At 27.2% G+C, this 27,299-nt stretch overlaps 3 protein-coding genes across 16 annotated transcripts in view; 1 reads left to right on the top strand and 2 right to left on the bottom strand.

Annotated features, from left to right (window-relative positions):
• Window positions 1–695: 695 nt before the first annotated feature.
• On the bottom strand, window positions 696–22,937 carry LOC107440762 (biogenesis of lysosome-related organelles complex 1 subunit 2). Of its 4 annotated transcripts, XM_043047980.2 has the most exons (6): window positions 22,743–22,937; window positions 17,610–17,688; window positions 9,404–9,523; window positions 8,621–8,641; window positions 4,571–4,675; window positions 696–911 (listed from the first exon to the last, which is right to left on the bottom strand). In XM_043047980.2, exons 1-6 carry the CDS (start codon window positions 22,836–22,838, stop codon window positions 880–882), a joined length of 453 nt encoding a protein of 150 aa, XP_042903914.2. In that variant the 5' UTR covers window positions 22,839–22,937; the 3' UTR covers window positions 696–879. The 4 variants fall into 4 exon arrangements, with proteins under 4 accessions (XP_042903914.2, XP_071033949.1, XP_071033950.1 ...); XM_071177848.1 differs by lacking the exon at window positions 8,621–8,641 and having other exon boundaries at window positions 22,743–22,927; XM_071177849.1 differs by lacking the exons at window positions 17,610–17,688; window positions 22,743–22,937 and adding an exon at window positions 10,055–10,308.
• LOC107440760 (protein MMS22-like) lies at window positions 10,428–17,020 on the top strand. 4 transcript variants are annotated; one of them, XM_043047978.2, is made up of 2 exons: window positions 10,428–10,619; window positions 12,839–17,020. In XM_043047978.2, exon 2 carries the CDS (start codon window positions 12,840–12,842, stop codon window positions 16,299–16,301), a length of 3,462 nt encoding a protein of 1,153 aa, XP_042903912.1. In that variant the 5' UTR covers window positions 10,428–10,619; window position 12,839; the 3' UTR covers window positions 16,302–17,020. The 4 variants fall into 4 exon arrangements, with proteins under 4 accessions (XP_042903912.1, XP_015909268.1, XP_042903913.1 ...); XM_016053782.3 differs by having other exon boundaries at window positions 10,430–10,524; XM_043047979.2 differs by having other exon boundaries at window positions 10,433–10,515.
• Window positions 22,938–24,269: 1,332 nt separating the features above from the next.
• Window positions 24,270–27,299, bottom strand: part of LOC107440758 (annexin A4) — a 44,886-nt gene continuing 41,856 nt past the window's right edge. For all 8 annotated transcript variants that reach the window (XM_016053778.3, XM_071177846.1, XM_071177844.1 and 5 more), the window contains exon 12: window positions 24,270–24,649. In XM_016053778.3, coding sequence (XP_015909264.2) covers window positions 24,596–24,649 — 54 coding nt within the window. In that variant the 3' untranslated portion in view covers window positions 24,270–24,595. The remainder of the gene's footprint in view (window positions 24,650–27,299) is intronic.

The following is a 27,299-nucleotide window of genomic DNA, read 5'->3' as shown; positions in this document are numbered from 1 at the left end:
CGAGCAAAAATCGATTTAATAGCTCTTCATCAAACTCAACTAAATAGTTAATCAAACTGTTCAATTTTAAGCTTGACATACCAATGATGAGTGATTTTTAACAGCTATAGCACCGCCTCCGTAAAGAGCTAAAATATCACAAATAGCTTTTGCGTGTTTAAAACCTTGATGAAAAGCAAAAAGAAAGAAGTATCCAAAGGCTCTTCTATCTCAACTTAACATAGTCTTTCAATGATTGATTTGAATATTAACAGAAATTATATTGCTAAAGAAAAAAAAAAACATAGATTTTGTTTGAACAAAACATACTCTTTCAAATAATTTTAAACATTGTGGGAATTTAGTTCCTAACCCAATAAAAGTTTCATTTCACTAAAAGACTGCAAAAAGTTTAAAACAACAAATTTTTGAGTTTTGTTACTTTTTGTTGTAATGTTCTCCTTTTCAAAATAAATATAATATATATATAGGTATATATAAATAAATAAAAACTCTAAATTTTTTTTAAAAAAAAGAACAATTTGTAAAAATTTACATTTATATTTCTCCTAAATTAGAAAAAAAAAAGAAATACCATTTTAAACTTAAATACATATGTTGAAGTTTATATTGTTATTTTTTTTAAAAGTTGTTTTGCATAATGATTGAAAGATGAGTGTTATAAGTAAGATGATTAAAAAAAAACAAGGATAAGATAAAGTGTAGGATTTTTATTTTAGTTTCACAGCAAGATGAGCAAATGAACATACAGGAGTAACATAAATTATAAATTAATTTTTCAAGAAACAACACACAAAATAATTTAAATAAACCTTTAAAATAACATTGAAAAACGAAGGAATGTCTTTGTGCTGCGCCATATGCACCAATCAAAGAATTTTAACGTTTCTCCAAGCTTTTGAACTTTGCCTCTGGAAAGAAAAATTTATAAATTTTAAAATAGTCATAAGACTTTCATTATTTTCATTAGAAAAATAAATAAATAAAAAACAAAATAAATTAATTAAAATTAATACATAACAATCTTAACATTAATAACTTTCAATTAATACACAACATTCATGACATTCTGCTTAAATATACAATGATATGATTGGAACTGTTTGAACCACTGTGATGCATAATTTATGGCCAGTGGTGTAAAAACAGCCCACAAAGCTTTTTACTTTACCGTTAAACAGTCTTAAGAAAATTGGAAAATTTATCTGTGATTTGTAACAGTAAACTATCTAGTTCAGAGCATTGAATTGTTATCATTGTGCTTTAGTAGTGAGTTCAGTATTTATAGAAGCGTAAATGATGTAAATAAAGAAAGAAAAAACAGTTCAAATATCAAAAAAGATTGTTAAATGAAAGAATTCTAATTTCAAAACACCAATCATAACACTACTATAATAATCTGCTACGATAAAATAGCAATTAAAAGAAATGATAGCAATTAAAATTTTTTAACTTTCTGTTTTTCTTTCCCTGTACCTAGAAATTGTTTTTGATCATTTACTTCAAAAAGGTATATTTTTTAGATTTATAAACATTAAATATTTGACTATTGTAAGTCCTTTATGTATCTTTTAAATAATAGAACTAAATAATGTAGTTTTCATGTAACTTTGAAATTACACCCTGTGATTTTACGATTACATATAAGCCTGCAGCAAAATTTTTTTGTTTTTAAAGATTTTGTGCCCTGCTCTCCAAAAATGGTTGAGCGTCTCTATTCTAGATAGTAATAATTTTTATAGCAGTAAAGTATTTAGTAGCATTAAATTATTTCACTCAATTAAAAGTTCAATATATTAATAAAGCAACTTAAATAGTCTAGTCGTATTTTGTTAATACTCACTAAGAATTCTTTGCTGAGAGCGATTATACAACTACAAAGAATTAAAGATACAAAATTAACATAATTACTATTTTTTATTAATTGAACAAAAGTTCTAGTCAAAACATCAGGTAAAACATATTTGTTTTAAAGAACATTTATTATGTATTGGAGATAAAAATGGAACAGGTCCTAAATAAGTAAATATGCTCATGTTAATGAAAAATGAAGTAGCTTATGTAGATTGAAACAGTTGGAATAAATGGGCAGAAATAATATCACTGAATTTAGCATTTGTTAAAGTCTTGTCAAATTAATATTAACTGAGGAACATTTTAGGAAGAATTATTAATTTTCTCTCTTAAAATAATAATGGTAAAAGCAGTACATCTTTTGAGTATTATTTAGTCATTTTAACTTTTGAATTATTATTTTAATCTAAAATTTAGTGATTATATTATGAGAATTTGGCATAAATAAACATAATGGTTCTCTATTAAAAAAATATTTAAAAATATAGCATGAGCATAATATGTATTACTAAAAATAAAAAACCATTGAAAACAATAAGTGAATTGAAATTCAAGACTACAATTATAGAAAAATTGAAACTAAATTTGAAATTATTTATTCAGTATAATTTATTACTCACAATTTTTATTTTACATCAAAAGTTGTAAAGCCTTTATTAATTACAGCATATAAAAGTACCCTCGGTACAAAACCCTATTCCTATTTTTGAAATAATGAAGCAAATATAAATATGCCCCCTTCTCCAAGTTATAGGATTATTTTAAACAGCAAATATTACTCCAAATATGATGACAATATTTAAAGTTTGCAATCAAAAAGCAGCATTGTCAGTAAAAGGTTGATAAAGTTTAATTATAGTTTTCTTTCATGTGCCAATAAAAGAAATAAGATTCAAAATTCAATACAACTTACTAATTATTTGTTTAAAAAAGGTTTTATTACATTTATTTTTATGTGCTGTACCTTATTTAAAATAATAATAAAACATTTTAAAGGGAAAAAAAAACATTATTTCAGCTAAAAATAACAGAAACATATTCATAATCAATTTTTAAATTTACACTTGCAATAAAAAACTAATTATGAATTTGAATAAACTATGAAATAACTTTGTTGCGAGCAAGTTATGGATTATTCAAAGTATTTTTAACTTGAAAAACATTTTTTTAATGATAACAAAGGACTTCTATTGTTCCATTAATAATACGCATTAAGCAATTTAGTAATGTAAGTAAAGTATCTTTTTTCTTCGATATTGTGTATTTTAAAAATTAGTTCTACCTTATAAATTTTTGGAACTTTTATGAATATTTTTAATTTTTTCCATTAAAACTTATATTTTTAAAAAATTTTATTTTCAAAATCAAATAGAAACAGAAATTTTTTTTGTCACATCTTAATTCATAATTTCAAAGCTTGATTTGTGACACTTAAGGTACATTCACAGAAAGACATATCAGTACTAGTAAAATGCCTAAAGTAGGTATGAGAAGGCTTAAGTCTTGCATTGTTACAGGAAAATTACCAGCTTAAAAATCACACAAGAAAAAACTAAGTCTCAAAAGCTTAAATAATATATAAAAACAATCATTCAATATTCATAAGAAAAAAATTTAAATAAATTTACTGAATTTTTGTTTTTGGGCTTATTACAATCAGCTATCAATGTATGGCTAAGAATACAAAAGGGAAAAAAATTATCACAAACTCTCATAACTAATCTAGTTGAGCTTATTTTCCATATTTATCAATCCTTCAATATTTACGATATAGACAAAAAGAAAAAGGAAGACTAAAATTGAATTTATGAAAACTGGAATTTCCTTATTAAAACTATATCTGTTTTTTCAGCTCAAAGGTTATTCATGGAATGCAACCATACCATTTGAATTACGAATTTAAAAAAAAAAATTCTAAACCTATATTAAGACCCTTGAAATAAAAAATTACTGATGATATTCTGTGTTCATCAATTAATTATTTTTGGTTTCTTCCACATTAAAAATCAAAATTCTTCTTTTGCTTCAAAGAAAAAGGAATATGTTCATTTATTTACACAAATAGAGGTGTCTGAAAAACTTAAGAGTAGAAATATAAAAAAGTAAAAGAGTAAAAATATAAAAAAATAACTGTAGCAAACTATTGACTTCACATTTTTAAACTGCATTAAAAACGTTTGAATTTCACTTACTAAGCATATATAACTAAATAAAGAAATCAAGTGGTAATGCGACACTCATAATAAATAGCATTGATCATTAAGCATTCTGGTAGTATCATTTCAACCATATAGCAAATATTGTATGAAGTGCACTAAATGCAGTAAACAAATTAAGCAATATTTTAACTAAATATAAGTGACACAACTAAAAAATAAATTTTCGGAATTCAAATACAATTTGGAAAGTTAGTAAAATCTGTTTAATATGTAAAAACATTATAAAAGGAATAAAATCTATCAGCAATGTTATAACTACAACATTTAATAAGAGTCTAATTTAGAAATAGGGAGTTTTGACAGATATTAATATATTCAAAGTTCAAAGTAAATAAATCATTTAAGTACTTGAATATTTAAATGCTGTAAATTTTAATTTATGTACGGTCATTGATAAATCACTCTTTGTAACAATTTTCTAACAACATTCAATGTGAATAATTTAGAATCGTGAACAATTACATAATAATATTTTAATAAATATAATGAATAATTACCTAGACGTTTTGTATATGCATCCATCATGTATGCTACAGCTTCCAGCTTACTAGTACTTTCATTAATGGAATCAATCATTTCAAGATAGGGTTTCAATGCTGCATCTATATGAAAATGAATATTTTTTTTAAAAAAAAGTTTTACAAAGAAAAAAATGAAAAAATAGACAATCTAAAATTTCAAAAAACGAAACAATTAACTAAAATATATAAGGGTAAACAGAGCAAAGCAGCATTACTCAAAAAAATTTCTTTTCAGTGCTTAATTTCAAAACACAGGCAATATTTGTAAATTATCATATTACAACTAACTGATAAATTATGAAAAGTAAATACAAAATTAATGCTAAATATTTAACAAAAGAAAACATCATCATTTTCAATTATTATTCACAATTTATAGGTTAATTAGACTAAGAGTTTTGAAGAAAAAAAAATATTAATAAAATATATTAAAATTTTTTATGGATATTTCTTTATTTTTACCTTTTAAAGTAAAGTTTAATTGACACCTTTGTTAGTGACATGAAAAAAATAAAAAGTCAATCTGGAATGGCCATCTAAATGCTCTTCACAAAGTTTTTATTTTTAGATATTACTCAATTTTGAGTTGCTAAGCCCATTTTTCAAGTGGCTGTAAGTTATTGGCATTGTTACAGTAAAAGCAATGAATTTCTTAAATTCAGAACACATATAAAGGATACCATTGCCAACTTACTCCCTAACTGATTTCAAAGGACAGCTGAAAAAATAATGGTTTAAACAAAAATTTTATGGGAAGAATTTTTTCTTCCAGTATACGTAATTTTGAGGAGTGAAACTCAACTCTCAAATAAGAAATACATATTTAGATGAGTATTAGTGCAAAGCCTATTTTTAAGAGGCTGTTTAAATACTATGCAGCTTTCTGGTCTAAACTGTGTTAATGTCATGTGCACTGTGCATGCACCAGTATTGTCTTCAAATCAACGCTTAAAATGAATCTCAGACTGTCTCCAATAGTCCATTAGTCTAGCTCTGGTGCAAAAATAACAACAAAACTAAATGTCATGCAAGCATATAAGAAATAAATGAATTGAGATTTCCTAACAATTGTAGTCAAGAGGAAACAGCACTACAACAAAGTTTACATATGATACAAAATTATTTTTAATATTAAAAGTCCTTAATAGTGTACAAAAATAAGTTTCTAAAAAATAATAAATTGTTATTGATTTGCATCAATTAGTGAAAAAAAAATATTTTTTCATAAAACAAGCGCTCTAACTGTTTATAAAGAAAAGATTTTTCAAAGAATAAAAAAAAATATTAAAATGCAAAGCGCATGATTATGACTTCCTTGATTATAAAATACACAATTATGACTTCCTTGATTCATTATTCTAGTTAAAACACATAGTTAATTGATTAATTCTTCTAAAAAATGTATTTCCATTTTGAAAAAAGACTGTAATGAGTATCAACATTAAAAATAATTTAAATTTAAAGAAACACCACAAATTATTTTTCCGATTGTGTATCACTACACAGTTGTGAGAATAAACTAATTATTACAAAAAATATAAGTTAGATAAATTGTTTAAAAAATGTAAAAGTTTTACAGAAATTGTGAAATAAGCAAAAAGTAAAATTAATATTAAGGGGTCTAAACTTTGAACCGCTTCTTTGATCAAACTATAGAGATAATATTTCACAGATAGCAGCTAAATCAAAAATAATCCATCGTAAAAAAGCTATGTTTATTCAGAAAATTATTTATTTTGTGTCTCATTTTGTAATTTAATTTAAATGAATAATTTTAATGTATATTTTTTAGATCCAAAGTTACTTTGGATGATCCTTTTTTTTGCGCACTGTATGTCAATTTGACAGTTAAAAGAGAAAGTTTAAATTAAAATGTAAGCCTATCTTGGTTACTCTCATCCAGCATGGGCACATTCGATTTTTGAATGTATAGCATAGTATGCAGTGAGTTTAAAAAACCAAAAAAATTTGTAAAAGGTGATGTTCATTTCAATTGAGTAAAAAATCAAAAATTTTAGATAAATAACTCCTTAAATCGAAAATAATTCAACTTTTTTTGAAAACTTTATGCATGTATATGTACTTTGGAAATTGGAGAGTTCATTTCCTTGCAAACTGCAGGTGCTATTTGTTAGGCTTATTGTAATGAGTTTTGCAGGTTACTGCTAAGTTTGTAAAGAGCCAGAATTTGGAATTAGTTCATGACATATATAGATTTGAATTCATTATGCATTTAAAAAAAAAAAAAAATATGATTTTTTACTTGGTAATTGAAATTATTTTTAAAAACAAATATTTTTGAAACGTGACATACCGATCAATGTGTAAAGCAAAACAATGTGAATAAATCACAAATAGAAATGGGCAACAGGAATTAGCAGTAGGATATCATTCTCTGTTACTTTATTTGAGTTTTATTCACATTGTTTTGCTTTATTTATACACAGCATTAAATATACACAGCATTAAATATACCCAGTCCTCATTTCACCAGCATAGTAAAGTTTAATAGAAGAAAGCTTTTAGAATAAAAAAAAAGGTTTTTTCTTTACACATGCAGAAATAGCTTTGAAACATGTGATTATTATCCTAGTGTCCCTGACAAATCTTTTCTAACCTTAAATTTGAGTTAAAATAATAACACAATGCTTTTACAGGGTGCGTAGCCAAATCTTTGAATCAAAAATAAGCACTTTTTAAAAACTTTTCAAGCACTTTACAAAAATTTTCAAGCACTCAAATAATTCATATTCAATCAGTGATATCACTGAAAAACAAAAACTTTTTATAAACAGTTTTGGCGTTAAAAAAACCCAAAAAGAAACAGACGTAAATCGAAACAATCAGTACTTTCCCACATCATCGAGTGAATTCAACTCGACCCTGAACTCAGAACAAAAGTACCCGTACTCCCTACGTCAAAAAAGTGTTAGAAGTAAAATAAAATAAACAATAATAAAATAAAAAAGAAAAAATATTTCATAAGTATCTGATGTTCTCCATCCGAATTGGAGCACTCGGGTTTCGGTTTCTAGTGTGTGTGCATGCGCAAGTCATAACGTGGGTACGACATGAAGTCCGTGTGAATGATTACGTAGCAAACACCCCATTTTTTGTGAAATGCAGGGGATCCGCCAGATATCACTGAAGGGAAAAAAATTATTCGGGAAAAAAGCACTTTTTAAAAACGCCAGCTGAAAAATGCACCTTTAAAAGCTTTTAAGAACGAAATCCCCAAAAAAGCACCTAAAGTACTTTTTGCAAAGGCTACGCACCCTGTTTTAAATGTGGAATCTCTAAAAGTTTGGAATGAGTCTTGATCACTAAATTTTTACAATTCTTTAATAAAGAGCATTTTTTTTAAAAAACTTTACAGTGTTAAAGGCCACCCATGCCAGAATGAAACACTGTATTGCTGATAAAGCATTTTATCATATTTGTTGAGAACAAAGGTAACAGTTTTAATTGAAAAATAGTTTGGAGAGAAGAACATAAAATATTTCCATTTCAACTTTGCAGTGAAGAAATATTTAATGATACAATACAATCTTACTGATAAGTATTGTAAGCATTGTTCATATAAGTTGTTTTACTTTATAAGGAACTGAAAAAAAATCCAAATATGATCACATTATCCACATATCTATCATAAATAAAGCTGCATTAATGAGATATCGTTCTATACAGGCTGTCCAAGAAGTATGAAAATGGTCAATTAACTAAAAAAAAAAATGCATATCAGTTTAAAATGTAGAAATATAAGTAGGTGTATTTTCAAATTATGCATTCAATGATATCAAATAGGAATGCAACCCTCTAACCAAGACCACTTTTTCGAGGTGGTGCTGAATTTGGAGAAGTGAGTTGAATTTCGGATTATTAGATAATGATTTGAAAACATCAAATACACCTACTTTTATTATGGATCTGATGTTTATTTCATGAGATATATCAATGCTAGACAATTTGTATGCAGAATTTTTATGTCATCAAATATTCAAAAACTAGTCATCCAAATTTAAATACCTTTTTCTCGAAAATCCAAATCTGTAATAAAAAAATTGGGGTTAGGATCTTGAAGTTATCACAGAGATATTAATGAGTTAAGTTTTTTATCAATGAATTCCAAGCTAAAGATTACAAATTATAAGCCAATAAATTAGCCAAATGTCAAAAACGTTTGACAATCTTCGAAAGTCTTCACTAAATGTAAATCTTAAAAATTTTTTATAATAATATTTATTTATTTTTCTTTTTTTACCATAGAGAACTATTTTGGGGTAGTTTGTTTCAAATTAAAACTTTTTGCACCCAATTATAACTGGTTATGAGGCGCATTTACCAAAAATTACTGTAATCGAATAAAAAGTAGCTGAGTGAATAAAAGTAAAGGATTTGTTTAGAAAAATTCATTTTGAGGACCGAGTTAAATATTTTTCTTACCAGTGGAAAAAATCATTTGCCAATACTTTCACCAAAACAGAATTTTATTTGCCAAATTTACAATTTTATTGCATTTGGCTAGGTGGCGTATGCTTAGTGCGGGCCCTGCACAAGTGTAATTCTTAAAGACTTTTGATACAATATGTATTTTTTTTTTACCATTTTCATACTTTTTGGACATGTATAGATACAGACAAATACAATACAGATGGCAATACAAGAATATATTAACTTATTCTGTTGTTTATTCAAATAGAATATTATTAACATAAAAGATAAATAATTAAAAAAAAGATTATAATAAACATAATTAATTACTACCCAATTAAATAAAATTATTAAAATGTTAACGAAAACAAAGCTTACGTTTTTCAGTCATTTCTTTCAGTTGCTTATTTAAATTGCCACCTATCTTTCTTAAACCAGCATAAGTCATGTCACATTCCTTATTCAATTCAGTAAGAAGCTTATAGTCATCTTGGGCAACTGAAAAAGTTACAATAAACTTTTAGCAATAAAAACAAATCAAGTCTTATGCTTAAATAAATGTTATTATATATTATAGTAATAGATTTCAAAATACAACAAAAAGGACTAAATATTTATTATTCCAAGAAAACCTTTATCTACACTATATTTAATTTTGTGTGCATTCAAATTTAAACATATATTTAGTCTCACTACATAACTATTTACTTGAGGTAAATATTTTAAACTTATTAGAATATAAATCAGACAAATGTAAACTAATATGGATCTGATTGATATTATATCTTAAATATTCAAGCTCAGGGATAGGAGCAAATAAATACAAAGTGAGAAAGATAGTAGTTCAAAAAAATCAAGGCAACTAAAAAGAGTCGAAGGCATACAATTAGTTTAGAAATATCACTTTAATTAACCATAATAACAATTTAAAAACTTGATTGTAAACTTTCGAAAAAAAATTATAATGAAAAATAAATTTTCATATTTATACAAATCCACACTTTTAATACAATTTTTCAAACGATTTACCAGCTAATTCCGCTTCAATATATTCTGCACTTTTTTGAAACATATCAACAGCTAACTCATTTAAATTTTGCTCAACACCTGTAGGTGATTCTGTACTTTCCATTTCAGAGGTTTTTATACCTAGTTTATTTACAGATTTTATTTCTGTAAACAATAACAATAAACTTTCAGAAGGATATAGATTAAATTTTTTTACTACAAAAGAGTTTTGAAAATATCGAATGTATTAGTTTCAGTTCACAGGAGGATAAATCATCTGAAAACGCTACAAGGGTGTTGTCTTATGGCACATTGTATTAAATTCCTTTTTAACGCTTAACCTAACTTTCTATCATGGAATATGAAAACTTTTTTAACTTTAATTGTAATTGTTTCATTAAAATACCGCGAAATTTTTGTTTACAGTTGGCGAAATTTCTGTATTGAAAACAATTTTTTTTTGTGTTATGAAACAAAATAAAGTATGGAACGTATGCATCGAATTTATTGCTATCATTTTCGTTTAGTTAGCGAAATTGTTTGAACATGATTTTTTTATCTTATGAAGAAAATTAAAGTATGGAATGTAAACATCGAATTTATTGCTATCATTCAGTTGTTACTCTGTTATGAATTTTCTGATACTTTTTTCATTTCTATTGAAGAAAATCTTTAGATTTCGATCATTAAAATTAAATAGTAGATACTGATGTGATCACCTTAAAGCTAGAAACAAAACATTAATGCGTGTTCATGTTTTAGTTTGAAATCTATTGTACATATTGTAATTTTATTTAACAGACATTAGAAAGTGCTTATAAAAGTAATGTGGCTCCTACACATGAATGAGCACTACTAAAAAATTTTCTGCTCTTCTATGGAATTATATCCCTTTAAATTATACCATTAGAAAAATGACTTATTTTATGAAAAATATAAGTGGGCTTATCATTTTTGTTTAAGATGAATCAGGAAATAAACTACTAATGTTTTGTTTATTTTAAGAGCATGTATCGTAAACAGCTCCTACCTTGCTTTTTGGATTCCAAAATTTATATTAAAATTAACTACTTAATTTAATTTTCTAGTATTTGATAATTTGTTTCGCTTTTGATTTGATAAATTCAGCTTTAAATGTCAGAATGACATACAACTTTTTTTTCCCATGACAATAAGTAGGAAATATATATTTCTCTTAGAAATTATCTCTTCTGAAAATATATGTATCAAAGTGATTTTTGTTTTTGCATTAATGTATGTTTTTTTTTTAACTAATTGATTTAAAGAATGTATCTACAAAATTTTAGAATCTCCCCAGATGTGTTTGTGCAAAAATATTTACTTAATTATATTTACTAAAATATTAACTAAATTTGGTAGAAATATTTACTAAAATATCAGATTAAAATGATGTTTTCATTTTACAATATTGGGAGAATTGGAGGAGGTATAGGGAGACATTGTGTGCCTAACTAGTTTTTCAAATAAGTCTCACTTTTTGTCTGTTTTAACTCATTGTAAGTTACTTTTTTTTATTGCTAAATTTATTTCTGAGATTTTTTTCACACACTTGAAAATCTTTTGTTAGTTTTAAGTTGGTCTCTTGTTTGTTTTGTGTTTGGCATTATTTCTTCCTGTTGTTGACTTATTTGCCATGATATACTTAAGCCCCCTATTATGAATCTACATTAAAATTTATTTTGTTTCCATTTAAATAATTAAGTTTTCATTTCACTGAATATTTTCATTTAATTAATCATAATTTCACTTGAATTATTGCAATAATTTTATTAATAATTTTCATTGAAATTGAAATACCTTACTTCAAAGTGGTTATAATTTAGTGAATCTTATGTATCTATAACACTTCTATATTCAAGATAAAATATTGAATATAAATAAAAAAACATTGCATTTCCCCGCTGAAATATTTTCCAGTACAAAACTGGTTATTGTATAATTTAATACTGATATAAATGATATATAAAATTTGTGCAATAAATATATTTAGATAATCTGTTTTCTAGCTATTTTTTGTTGATGCATTTCATATTAAGTAATAATTTTTTAATGAAAAAAGGTTTATTAACAGTCATATTTTTTTATTATAACATTGAAAAATTAAACATTTCTTATCTTCAGTTTTTGTTTTCAGGAATTAAAAATGTGATATTTTAATTTTTTTTTATGTAGATATTATTATACACTATCTACCAATAAGTATTTGGACACCTATGCAAATGACTATATCTGCGGTCCTGAGATACGTCACACCCTCTGCTGGTATATATTGTGTAAGATACAACATCTGCATTAGTCCCATGCTAGATGCCTACTGCACTATTTTGGATGACAATGTGCTAAGTTGTGGCAGTTTTACGGGGTGGACCCCTGTAACTTCCAGGAGGACAATGCCAGCTGTCATGTTGCGAGGGTCACCAAGGCTTGGTGTGGTGCCAATGGGGTTAATCGAAATTGACTGGCCTGCCCAGACCTGAACCGTATCGAAAACCTCTGGGACGAGTTGGATTGCCTAATTAAGGGGTGTACTACCTGTCCAAAATCGGTGAAGGAACTTGCATGCCTTCTCCTAGCCGAGTGGAAGAAAATACCACTAGCTGTCACACAAGGACTTGTGGAAAGTATGCCCCTGAGGGTTTACGCTGTAATTGCCTCTCGTGGAGGCAATTACAGCGTAATCATGAATAAAGTTTGTTTTTCCTTTCAATCACTCGTGTCCAAATACTTATTGGTAGATAGTGTAGTGAACTTACTATTTATTTATTTATTATTATAATTTTTCAGCATGGAGGACAGTCTTTCTCTCAGCCCTCCTTTATCAGATGAATCCGATTGTGAGGAAGAAATATTATCTTTAAAAGATGTGCCATATTTTTCTTGTCAGGAATCCTCTTATTTAAAAAGTAAATTGTTTGGCCAGTTTATAACTTTAAGCTTAGACGAGCACGAGGAACGTGTTATTCTTCTATTTGGAAAATGTTATTCTTCTACTTCAGTTCTGTGGCATAACGCACATTTGTTGTTTGATGACATTGTGAAAAATTGTTTCTACATTAGAGCTTTGACTGTAGAAAATGTAGATTGTCTGCAGTCTGGAGATTCTTTGTCTTTGATTCAAAATCTTAGAAAAGATATTTGTGGTGCATTTTCATTTTTATTTAAATCCCTACAGACAGTTTATTATGAATCAACATCATTTGATTCTAGTATCCTTCAACATTCTGAGGAACTTGCCAAAAAAGTAGAGTCTCTGACCACACTTATTTCGCAAGTAAAATCTCTGCTATTATCTGTTGGGCGAATTACCGGTGTACCTTTTATAATACAAGTGAAAGACTTTCACGAAAAGAATAAAATTGCTCTTTATCAGTATCATTATTTTCATATGATCCTGGATGTATGGTGGAGTTCAAGTGCTATTCTTTATTTAGTGTCTCTTTTACCTTTTGAGATAAATAAAAAGGAAATATTTTGCTGCAGCTTAGCTCAACTGGAACCATATTTACAAGTAATTTCATTGATTATTTCCGATTTAGTTTGTTTGGCTTTAAAACAGCATGAGAATATCAATTCTTTTTCTGATTACTCACCATTTAAATGCAGGTGCATTCAGGAACTTTGGATTATGTGTATTATGATGTTGGATGAAAAATCCAGTTCCACGAATGATTCATTTTGGAGTAATTATAACAGAATTATTCAAGATTTCTGTAAACGCTCTGGTGAACGAGAAGTGGTTCAAGAGTCAATTTATTCATTTCCATTATTCGGTATTGAAGTAGAACACCAAGATGTCATAATTTTATGTCTGTGGCTGACTTTGCATGTATCAAATCTTTATAAATATAATAAGTGGGGGAATTACGAAGATTCAGTTGTTCCCAAGAGTGGATATGTCGTTGTAAAAAATTTGATAAATTTAATTATAACATCAAGTGAAAAAGAAAAAACTCTTAAAGAGGCTTTATTTTATAGTATTCAAATGGTTTCAATTTGGGAACCAAGTTCTGATGTTATATTACCTCTTACTGATTATTTTATTAAGAAAATTAATGAAACTTTTCTTCCTAAGTCTGATTTGAATTATCTTAGCTTTTTGCATAGTAGTTCTTTGGATTGGTATAAGAAAATACTTACGTATGCTGCACCAGATATTTCGTCAAATGAGTTAAGCAGCTATGATTTATTTTTGAAAATGTTATTTATCTTGTTGAGTAAAAGCTCAGATGGCAATATTTGGCGCTCTCTCAAAGGTAGAATTTATAGCAAATTTATGTCCAAAAAGGTTAAAGAACTAACTGAAGTGGCTCTCCAAAATAGTTGCACTTTATTTTTAACAATTGTTAATGTTGGTAAAGAAGACATTATGAAGGATGTTACAAGCAAAATATGTGAAATAGTTTCAATAACAGAGACAGTTGGTAATGATAAGAAACAAATGATTTCTTGGCGGGCCGTTTTTGTGTTGATGCAAGTTTATCAGGATAAAAGGCACTCTCTTAGCTTAATCATCAGTAAAATTTCCAAATTTTTTATTGATGCCTGCTTAAGTTATCAAAACATTCATAACGACACAATGAAGAAAAATTCAATAATGAAATTATTAATGGTTTATATTGATAGCATGTCTGATATTTTTGAAAATTGTCAGAATTTAAGCTTGAATGAATCTGAACTTCTAAGTGTAGATTTTTCAACGTTATTGTTATCTTGTGGGGTAGCTGAGCTTAACTATATCCTTAACGCATTTTATAACATCTTAAAAAAAGTTCAGACTTCTGTGCCTATTGGTTTAGATAATAGCATTAAAATACAATATGTTAACTTCTTGAAATATTTTTTGGCTAATGTTAACCCCAGCATTGAAAAACTTTTAACAAGTAATACTCCTCCTCTGATAATAGCTGAAATATCAGCATTGCTTGCTCATTTGGGTTATAAATTTTCTACTTCTCTTGATTCATCGATACATGATTATAGTTCTATGATTGTAAATTTTTTGGAGAGAGATAATGTCAATGGTGAGATGGTTTGTCGTTTCTTATGTTTTATACTTGATGACGAAGAACTTGTGAGTGCTTTAAAATCGAATTATGATTTTAGTACAATTGCTTTCCAGTCTTGGCTGAAATGTGTTTTATATGTAACACCACCATGTAATCAAATGGATTTACTAACACTAAAGGTTCTTTTGCAAAGAGAAATATTAGAATTGTTGCCTGATACAGAATGTTTAAATTTTGAAGACGGCAATTACGTTTATTTATGTATTGCCTTTTTTCACGTTATGGGAAACCATTTTGATAATCTTAAAACGCTGCAAGATAAAAATACCCTGAAACTGAAAATACAACAATATTTTAAATTGTTTGTCCCATCTGTTGTTAATAGAATTAAAAAACAGCATGATATGTCAACACTTACCTATTTGTATAAAATAATATCCCATCTAGTCGAACACTGTTCTCAATTGTTACATTTAAGATTTAACTCTTCCAGTTTTTTGCCTCAACTTCTCGATCAAACTGTTTTCCCGCACTTGGTGTTTCCAAAAGATAAGACTGCACAGTCAATCATGTCTTGTTCTATTAAGGATTACCTGCCCAACTTTTTGAGGGGACTTTTCAAACTTAACTATTCAGATGACAAGTGTATTGAAAGAGAAATTAAAAATCTCATTGTGACGTATGTAGGGTCATATGTGCTTCCGAATAATCCGATTGCAAACTTTTATCTAGATTATAGCATTGATAAACCTGAGACATTACCTTTTCTTTTGGATGTTTTGAAAATGAATGTTTTAAATAAACCTGGAACAAAAAATGGATTTTTAATTTGTTTTGAAATGATTAAAATTGCACCTCTAAATCAGAAAAAAGGAATTACTGAGGTTCTATTAAAATGTGCTTTTGAAATATATATGAATCACACAGGGCCTTTCTCGGATTTTTTGTTCAAATTGAGTCGAGAAGTATTTGTTTATGTGAAAAATGAATTGACTGATAGTGAGACTAGAACTTTTTTGATGCCAGTATTAGAATGGTTCATTCAAGAAAAACTTCAATGGTCTGTTGTTAGGGGATTTAGTATTCTGAATGATGTAATTTCTAACATTCCAGATTTGTTTGCTGAATTAGTGCCTTGTTTAACCAAAACTATCATCGAGCTTGAAAAAGCTAGGGGTTCAGGTACAGATATTTTGCTGCGTGAAAGTTTACAGAATTTTGTTAATAAACGTAGTTTATAGTTTTTAAAAATTTTTTTAAAAAATACATTTCCTCTCACCTGTTAATAAGTGATATTACTAATTATTATATGATGTATGCAACAAATTTGAAAATTTACAGGACAATGGTCTGTTAGGGGATTTAGTATTCTGAATGATGTAATTTCTAACATTCCAGATTTGTTTGCAGAATTAGTACCTTGTTTAACTAAAACTATCATCAAGCTTGAAAAAGCTAAGGCTTCAGATACAAATATTTTGCTGCGTGAAAGTTTACAGAAATTTGTTAATAAACATAGTTTATAGTTTTTAAAATATTTTTGTAAATATGTATTTCCTCTCACCTATTAATAAGTGATATTACTAATTATTATATGATGTATGCAACAAATTTGTTTTGATGATATGATGCATGCAACAAATTTGAAAATTTACAGAACAATGGTTTGTTAGGGGATTTAGTATTCTGAATGATGTAATTTCTAACATTCCAGATTTGTTTGCTGAATTAGTGCCTTGTTTAACCAAAACAAACATCGAGCTTGTAAAAGCTAGGGGTTCAGGTACAGATATTTTGCTGCATGAAAGTTTACAGAATTTTGTTAATAAGTGTAGTTTATAGTTTTTAAAATATTTTTTAAATATATATTTCCTCTCACCTATTAATAAGTGATATTACTAATTATTGTATAATGCATGCAACAAATTTGAAAATTTATAAAATTTTATTAATAAGTGTATTTTGTAGTTTTTAAAATATTAAATATATATTATCTATTAAATATATATTAATAAGATAATACTAATCATGATATGATGTATGCATCAAATTTGTTTTTTTAAATTAAACTATTTAGCAAACTGGTGTGTGGGATAATGTATTTCCTCTAACCATAAGCAAAAAGCACATTTCTTTTTTTAAGCCATTAGTAGCTGACACTTTTCTTAACACAATTTACATATTTGCTTCATGTTGCATTTCCATTTTTTTCTTCTTAATTAGGTTTGGAACCAATTCCTTGCTACAGTCAAACAGGGCTACTGACTTATTTTTCCATTTTTTAGTAAGAGTAAATGAAGGTGTTTAAAAAAAACTTGTTAAAAACAAAAATAGGAACACAAAGCATGATAAGCCAATCAGGAAAAATTGTGAGACAACGTGAAAAACCCTGGAAATTTTATACGTAAAAAATAAATGTCACGAAACCAATTTATAAATGATACATATTTTATATTTAACGTAATTTTTTGAACTAACATTATTAATTAAATTATTTAATAATGAAGAATATCACACTTTTATAGTTACTAATTCCATAAAGAACTTACTTCTTACAAGAAACACAATATTGTAGGGGTGCTCAACCTGCGGCCCGCCAATCCTCGATGTGCGGCCCGCGGCCGCAATCTGAACAAAATGAAAAAAAAAATTAAATATTTGTTTTTGAAAAATAATAAAAAAAATTTGGTAATTTAAATTTACACTTTTAAGTTTTTGACGCACCCAATCTCAATCAATGTAGTTTTTCGATGGTTAACGCTACGGATTTCAGCATAGTTTTAAAAATCCCAATATTTTTAATACATCATTATTACGATTTACGAATTTTAATTACCACTTTTGACGCTTTTCGTATGTGCCGATTCCAATGACTTTTCGGTAGTTATTGCTACCCATTTTCAAGTAGTTTCTGAAATAGCGATTTTTGAAAGTTATGAAACGCTTTATTTGTGCAAACTTCATGGAAAATCTAAATGACTTTAGATCCTTTCTTCAACAGTTATTGCTGCACATTTCCGCCCGGTTTTTAAAACTTCGATATTTTAGCACGATATTATTACGAATCGCGAGTAAAGAATCGCTCATTTAGATAACCATTTTTTGACATGGCTTATTTGTAACGATTTTATCGCAAATCAAATTATTTTTCAATCGTTATTTTAGAAATTATTGCTACACATTTCTACAAGGTTTTGAAAGTACCGATATTTTTTATACGCTATTGCGACATTTTAATTTCAAATCTCGCATTTAAATTACATAAAATTTTGATGGACTTTATTTACTCCAATTTCATCTAAAATATTAAAGTATTTTGGTTATTGTTTTAGTAGTTATTACGTTTTCCCCGTGATTTAAAAAGATTATGATATTTTTAATACTTTGACAGCAAGCGAGTTTTGAATTGCGCATTAAAATAATTATTTTTTACGTGCTCTGTTTGTGCCGATTTTATCATTTGCGTTGTACCGATTTTAACACGAATTTTTTAAGAGGTTTTTCGAAAGTGTTTTTTCTTCTTTCCCGTTATTGCTGCATTTTTATTTGTGATTTAGAATATACCTGATATTTTCACACAATATTACAACTCGTGAAATTCGATTCAGCTTTAATTTTTTTTCGTAACTTAAAAAGTAATTACGTATCTTAGCCAAATCAACACCTTCCCAGGAAAAAAAACCGAGATGTGTTTATATTAAACGCGGTCCGTTTTGCAAAAAAAAAAAATCAAAACACGGCATAATTCGTTAGTCCCATAAACACGTGCAAGTTTAACAACACACATCGAACCTATTCTTTTTGTTGTCACATGTAATTTAAAAGTCATACATCGTAATTTGTATTTACGCTATCTGAAAATTGCGCATCGCATTTCGTATTAACATTAACGAGATTTAAAAATAATCCATCGCGTTTCGTATTTACGGGATTTAAAATCACATATCGCGATTCGTGTTCTGGCGTTTAAAATATCATCCGTTGCTACTTTTCTCGCAATTCATATGCACGCGTTTTAAAAACCATATATCGCGATTCATATTCATGCATTTTAAAAATCAAGTGTTGTGAGTAGTCCTTTCGCAATTTAAAAGCCACACGATTCGTATTCACGCGATTTGAAAAACAAGCATCGAGTTTATTATTTACGCAATTTAAAAATCACACATGGCAATTCGTATTCAAGCAATTAAAAAATAACACATAGCAATTCGTATTCAAGCAATTAAAAAATAACACATCGCTATTTGTATTTCCGCGATTTAAAAACCCAGAAAGGAAGAACACCATCTAGGACAAATTCCAAAACTGATTATGTTATTTGCTCTAAGTTTAATACTACCCACAACAACAGCTTTTGTCGAAAGACTGTTTTCCAGAATGAATTTGGCCTGTTCAAAATTACAGAGTAGTCTTTAAATACAATCATTACATTTTCATTTAATGGCTCAAAAAATATCACATGATCAAGTAGATAAAATTATCACAATATTCAAAAATTTTGCAAATTACAGTATAACCATTAAGAAATTTTTTAAACCATTTTCTACCTTCTTGGAGCATTTTATATCATTTATGATTATATGCTGGGAAATGATTTGTATATCATTAAATTTTAACTGTATAAAAAATTTAATCAAGATAAGTTTCGTAAAGTAATGTAAATTTTATTGATTGTTAATTGATTGTGTATTAATTGTAAATAGTAAGTGTCATGTTAAAAATATATTCGTCATAAAAAGTTGTAAACAAGTATCTTAATAGTTTTTTATTATTAAGGAATATAGTTCCTTAAAATTTAATGTGTTTTCTTTCTTTCTTTTTCTTCCCTCTCTCAGCCTCTTATTATTAATTTAAAATAAAAATGTCTGAAAGTTAAAGTACATTCCCTAATAAATGCTAAATCTTATTTTCCACTTAAGGGGTTTTGTTTTAATCATTTTTAACCCTATAAACTTTCTTTAAATCAAAGTATTTAACTTGAATTTATATTAATAACTAGAATATTTATTTATTTGAAATTTAATTCTATGAAGAAAAAATTTAACGTTAAAATCTATGTTTAAATGGACTTTTGTATTTTGTAATGTGATAAAAAAAATTTCAATTTTTCCATAGTTTTTAAATTATTTCAATTTATCTAAATTTTTTCTGATAAATTGATTCTGATTTTCGAATTCTGTTTTCCTTCTTAAGTAATCAGTTTTGCATTTTCTAATTTTAAACGTTTTAAAGTATTGTATTTTCTGCAAAGAGATTACAAGGTTAACCGACAAAAAGAATTTAGTGTTATATAAACAATGATGTTTATATAATAATCACCACCAACAATTGCTTTCAATATGTCGGTCTAAACACTTTGGCATGCGGCCCTTCATTGGTCAATCTGCTGTGCATGTGGCCCTTCACTGAAAAAGGTTGTGCACCCCTACAATATTGAATTTTTAAATCGCGTAAATATGAATCACAATGCATAATCTCTAGATTGTGTGAATATGAATAACATTAATCACATAAAAATGCGAAAATCGATGTTTGATTTTACAACTGAGGGAATTCGTATCGCAATATGTGAATGGAAATCGTGATGTACGATTTTTGAATCGCATTGTGTAACGATTCAATCAGGTAAATACAGAAGTTGATGGTTAATATTACAATTTAGTCGATGAGAATCTCGATATTAGTAAATTCCAAATGTATTCAAAACGGCGAAAATCTGCCAAACCAAAAGAATCAAATTGGGGGAGAATAGGTATGTAAACGTCTTGTTAACGGGTTATTTTAATTTTGTCAAATTAGGAGTTTTTGATTTGTGAACCAATAATGTTGAGGTACTCGGAATTCTGCGATATTCACCAAAAAATCTCATACCTTGCTTGTAGTTATTAGACCTGCCCTGGGTTGAAAAAAATAAATATAAAGATGGAAAAGGCATTACAATATAGAAAAATTAGAACATTTGGAACTAAAGTCGTATATTTGTAAGGTATCCGCTCACCTGGAAAGTCGTAAATTTCGGTATTAAACAAAATTTGTCATGAAATGTCATTTTAACTATTTTTTAAAAAAAATCATAGATTTAGGTCGCCGAAAAATCTAATTTTTAAAATAAGAATTTACCCCCTCCCCCCATTTTCATAGTGTTCCGAATATCTGAATGTGTAATAAAATCCCCACTTACAGTCATATTTGATTAAAATATAAAATCAGGGTGCATTTTTAAAAAGTGCTTTTTTCATTGAGTGTTTTTAAAATGTGCTTAATTTTACCTTTCCAAAATAAGATTTTTTCTTTATGTTGATTTTCGCTTCGAATTATGCAAAAAGACACAGTTCACATTGTTCCGGTGATATCGGAGCGGGTGCCACGTTTTCATAATTAATTCAACACCATTCTATTTTGGCGTATAGTCAGTCTGTAGCTTATGAAAACGCCATTCGTTTTACATGATTCAAAATTTCAGGATTTTTGACAATTGTCAAAAACAATGCCATAAGTTTTTTTTTTGACATAACGGTTAAAACAAGATAAAACCTTCGATTGTCAAAAACTTTCCAACCCTGCTTAATTGTGATAATTTTTTAAAGTGCTTAAAAAAAAATTTTGAGTGCTTAAAAGGTGCTTATTTTTTGTTGGTAATTAGGCTATGCACCCTGAAAATGTCTATCATGTTCTTTCAAAAAAGTAAAGAAAAAACATCATTTCTAGAGCGAATTATCTTTTAAACTTCTGTGATTTTAGAATTTTTGTTATTATTTATTTTACCAATTTAAAATTTTAGCTGAAGCAAGCCAATCATTGGCAAATTTTTTTATTCCGAAATGAGAACAGAAAAATTAGGAGTATTTATTTCCTTTCCGATGAAAAAGAAAAGTATCTTTAGAATGTAATTCTGCAGAAAAAAAATTAGTTGCTTTTGTATTTTTTTCAGCTATTTTATTTCTTCAACTCTTTCTTCACTCTGTATTTTAAATTTAAAATCTATAAATATGAAGATGCAAGGTATAACAGTTTTGGTTATACCTATCATTTCAATGAATGTTATTATAATGCGTTTTTAAATTTCTTGTTTTTTTGTCAGAGAAAATAGTAACTTTGTTAAGTCATGAAATTGAAAATCTAAAATGTAGTAGATACCCTGTATTTGGAACAAGATTTAAGAAAATTGATAATGCAATTATAATATTAATGCATAAAAAATTAAATTTCATTAATAAATTTTTTAGTAGCCCTAGTTTAATTAAGCAGGAAATTGTGTACAGAAAAAAAGTGCAATACTGTTTTTTGTTTGTTTAACATTCAATTAATTTTCTAGAGAACATAATATGTTAGTATTAACAATATTTGTATCATAAAATGGCAGTAATTTACAAACACAATCTCTAATTTGAAGTGTCTCTCCAAAAATTAATAGAAAAGTGAAATTTCTTAAAAAAAAACACTCTTTTTGATAACAATGCTTTCAATTGCATAGAATTGTAGAAAGTTTCCAAGAGATTTTCTTTAAAACATATTTCAATCCTAAATAATTTAAAATATGCTTTTCAAGCAAAATATGAGCTACTTATAGGTGAGAGACTTATTATGAGCTACTTAAAGGTGGTTTCTTTAATTAAACATTTTATTTTATAACCGTCGTTGAACAGCCGACCCAATTTCATGGGTTTACGACTACTTACGTTCAACTCCGTAGCCTTGTAATTTTGAACCAATCCAGAAGACAAAGAAACTCCTGGATCAGTACCCCCAGAGGTATTGATTTGTTGTGGGAACATGGAGGACTTTGAGACTCGACAGATTTAACGTGCATCAGTCACCATTTACTACACGGGGAGTCTTCGGCCGGCGAGGATTGAACCCACGACCTTTAATTAAACATTGAAATAGTATATATAAGAAGCATATAAATAAAAGAAAAACTTTCAATACAGATTACCTTCCTAAAATAAGTGATTATGCTATGACGCACAGTAAAACTAAAAACTAGTCTGTTTTCAAATCATGATTTTAAACTGACTGGAATTAAGCTATAAAAATGACATCAGGATACGCAAAGTTAAATTAAGAAAAATTAATTCCGAGTGCGAACTAGATTATATTAAAATATGAGAAGTTTATTTTGATATATATGGTTAAAGGCAAAATTCTTTTTAAGTAACGAGCCATAGCGTAAAATTTACACATCTTCCTACTATGCATTAAGAGAACTCCAGACGGAATTTTTAAGGTTATCTCCTGCTATGAAAAATTCCTAAATGAATTGCGTTTAATTTAGCTTTAAGAAAGACAGAAAGAAAATAATTGAAGTTATAGAATGACAAGAATGAGTTGTTTAATAAAAAATATTGCTACTGCATCATCATAAGTGGATTAACACACCTATCTACATCTGATCTTGGCAGTATTTTTCTATTAGCCTTGAAGTTCACATCATCACAATCAAACCATCATATCTCAGACTTTTTTTTTCTTTCAATTGTTTGTCCGAATGTTAGTGTTCGTAGTTTTACAAACTTTGAAATGTTTTTTTTAACAAAACATTTTTAACATAGTTCCAAGAAAATAAATTTTCTGTCTTGATTAACTATGTGTGTATATGTAAAAATACCTGCTTAATATTACAGAACTTGCTAATTTCACAAACTAAAAGTCATGTAAGGAAGTCGCTATTATGAACAATAATTTTCAAATTGTAGTGGTTGGAAAGAATCAGAAATATTTAGAGGCTAAGGCATTTGGGGGAAGAAGAAAAAAAAGGACATTATCAAAACATAAAATTAATTGTTTCAAATGAATGGTTTTTTTTTTTGTTGAAGTAAATACATGTTATACCTATTTTAATTGTCAGAGTCTTAGTCCCAGCTTTTTCCTCTTTTTTTAGCAACAACTTTTCTTGCACTAAAAAACTGGTTTCTCCCAAGTTATTCAATCAAAGAGAAAAGGGTAGCAGGAGAATTTCTACCTAATTATATTCAGCAACTCAACGCTTGGAGCGTTAAAATGCCAGTACAATTATTGACTTGTTATAAAACATTTGTTTAGAATTTTTGATATTATGAAATTATTTGCAATTCCGAGTTCGACTATCACTCACAGAGTGTAATTTATAAATATTAGAAAACCACTAAATAATTAATTCTTTTAATAAGTAAATTCTATTAGGTACTGCTGGCACATAATGTTAAATTGCAAATAACCACAAGAAATTTGGAACAAATAGTTAAAACTTTATTATAAAATATGTTTCATATAAAGTATATAGAAATCACTGGTATACATTTAGCACACTAAGAAGTTCAAGAAAAATAATTTAAGTCTGATTAATTAAAATCAGCAGGCTCATGGCACAGCACTTTCTGGCATAGTTTTACATATAGCATAATGACAAATGAATTTTTAAAAGTAAAATATATAATACTTATTTTTAACAATAAATAAATCTATTCAGCAATAAAAATGAACAAGATTCAGGCTGTGCTTATTCTCAGTGATCTTTTGTTTAAAAGCATAGAAGTTCCTTTCGAGACAACTTTTAATTTCCCACCAAAGCAACCAAGATTCTCTTGTAATCTCCAGAGGTATCTCCCTGCAAAAACAAGAAGTTATTCAGTGAAACCGACACAACTTGAGAAAACAATTTCATACTGACACTTACATTAGGAATAAAATTTATAAGAATCATTAACAGAAGATATTTTAAGCAATTAGTTAAATTATCAATACAATGGCCTGTTTATTACACCAGTAATATATTTAATTTTGGTAAAATTAGTAATTGCCGGGAGCGATAAAGCATATGTGTGGTTTAGGAAATCTTTTAAAAAATCTCTTATAAGTAATCTTTATATATACAGTACCCTTCCAAATTATTAGGGACACTTAAAATTTCTAAAAAATTGTCATTTTTCAAAGTGTCATAACTTTTTTATAAATGAATCAATTTTCATAAAAATTTCAAGATATCATGTTCAGGTCTTCTACTTTCACACCTACAAATTATCAATTTAATTTATCTCAATTTTTTGCAAAAATTTGCACTTTTGAACAAAGCAATTTTTTTTAAAAAATAAATGTCAAGTCTGACAAGTTGCTACTGTGCAAAAATTTTTTTTGCATAAAAATTATTATTTGCACATTGAAGTACAAGTCATTAACTTNATATATATATATATATACAGTACCCTTCCAAATTATTAGGGACACTTAAAATTTCTAAAAAATTGTCCTTTTTCAAAGTATCATAACTTTTTTTTAAATGAATCAATTTTCATAAAAATTTCAGGATATCCTGCTCAGGTCTTCTACTTTCACCTACAAATTATCAATTTAATTTATCTCAATTTTTTGCAAAAATTTGCACTTTTGAACAAAGCAAATTTTTTTAAAAAATAAATGTCAAGTCTGACAAGTTGCTACGTTGCAACAAATTTTTTTGCATAAAAATTATTATTTGCACTTTAAAGTACAAGTCATTAACTTTAAAACGCGCTAAAGTAAATGACTTTACGATTTTTTGTTACTGAGATATGAGATTTTGAAAAAATTTTGTCATTTATAGTGAAAACGAAATTAATGTGAATTCGAAAATTATTTAGTATTTTTTTGCAACTTTCTTATTCGCATTAATTAAGTTTTTTTTATTTAAAACATTATTACAAACAAGAACATTATTTGTAAATTTGCAATAAAATTTTAAAAAACGACTGAAGAAATTTAACTTTATTATAAAATTCAAAAACATTTTTACAAAAACAAATATAATAAAAAAATCTTAATATTTTGTAACATGTCCTTTTGCTTGTATAACTGCGTTTATTCTTCGAGGCATACTTTTAATACAAGCTCTTGCTTTTGCAATAATATCTGGGCTATTCCAGGTTTCTTTTACCAAAAATACTGCCACAACTCGCTTTTCACTATAAATGGCAAAAAAATTTCAAAATCTCATATCTCGGTCAAACAAAATCGTAAAGTCATTTACGTTAGCGTGTTTAAAAGTTAATGACTTGTACTTTAATGTTTAAGTAATAGTTTTTATGCAAAAAATTTTGTTACTAAGTAGCAACTTGCCAGACTTGAAATTTTTTTAAAAAAAAAAATTGCTTTTTTCAAAAGTGTAAACTTTTGCAAAAAATTGAGATAAATTAAATTAGTAACTTTTAGGCGAAAGTAGAAGACCTGAACGTGATATCCAGAAATTTTTATGAAAATTGATTCATTTTTGAAAAAATTATGACACTTTAAAAAATGACAATTTTTTAGAAATTTTAAGTGTCCCTAATAATTTGGAAGGGTACTGTATATATATGAAATGTAGAGGAAACATGGAAAAAATTACAGAACAATGAAAAAAGGGGAAAAAATAATAAAAATAAAAAAGAATCTGGAAAAAAAATTAATAAAAATCTGATAATTAAAAGATATAATCTTTTCATCAGTTCACAGGATTATATCCGCAAAAAGGAGTGCTTTCTAATATTGTATCAATATAGCCAAAGCAAAATATATTAATACAATAGTGTGAGGAGCACTAAAAAAATTACAACAAATAAAATAGAAAACACTAAGTAAAAATATCACGTAAAAATAAAATATAAAGAAAAACCATAAAACATAATCTATAAAACGACTAGCGAATTCAAATGAACTTCTTACATGAACGGGAAATTTTTCAAGAATGATTTAAAATATTTTCGTAACAAGATTGCAAAATAAATTGTTTTTCTTTTTCTTTTTGTATTTATTTATTCAGGGCAGATTGTGCTCCGGAAAAAATCAGGATTTTTCGCTAACAGTGATCCGGAAATTGAAGGTCCAGACGTTTCAAAAAATCATTGATCACAGAAGTTTCCGGAAATCAAATTTTCAAAGGTGGAACTAAAAACACAGTTTATTTTATTTGTTTGTAAGGGAGAGCCAGATACTTCATTAGCTTATATTCTTGATTAATATTAATATTTTATCAGAAAATAGTTATTATAATCATAAACTCAAGAAAGAAAGACATATTTGTAAATTTTATTTCATTCTCCAGCTCATCATAGGTATGTGTAAATGGTATAGGTATGTGTAAAATTTTAAATATATTTTCAGTAAAGTAAAAAATATTGAGAAAAAGGGAAAAAAACCTTGTTTAAATTTTTATCTAATTTTTCAATTTAAAGTTTTTTTTTTTAACTTAAGAAATTTTCCGGAATTTTGACTTGGACTCACAATTATATATATGTATATATATA

This window comes from Parasteatoda tepidariorum, chromosome 2 (genome assembly GCF_043381705.1).
Source record: "Parasteatoda tepidariorum isolate YZ-2023 chromosome 2, CAS_Ptep_4.0, whole genome shotgun sequence".
Lineage (NCBI taxonomy): Eukaryota > Metazoa > Arthropoda > Arachnida > Araneae > Theridiidae > Parasteatoda > Parasteatoda tepidariorum.
The sequence above is the reverse complement of the archived record's forward strand: the minus strand, read 5'-3'. Positions and strand labels throughout refer to the sequence as shown.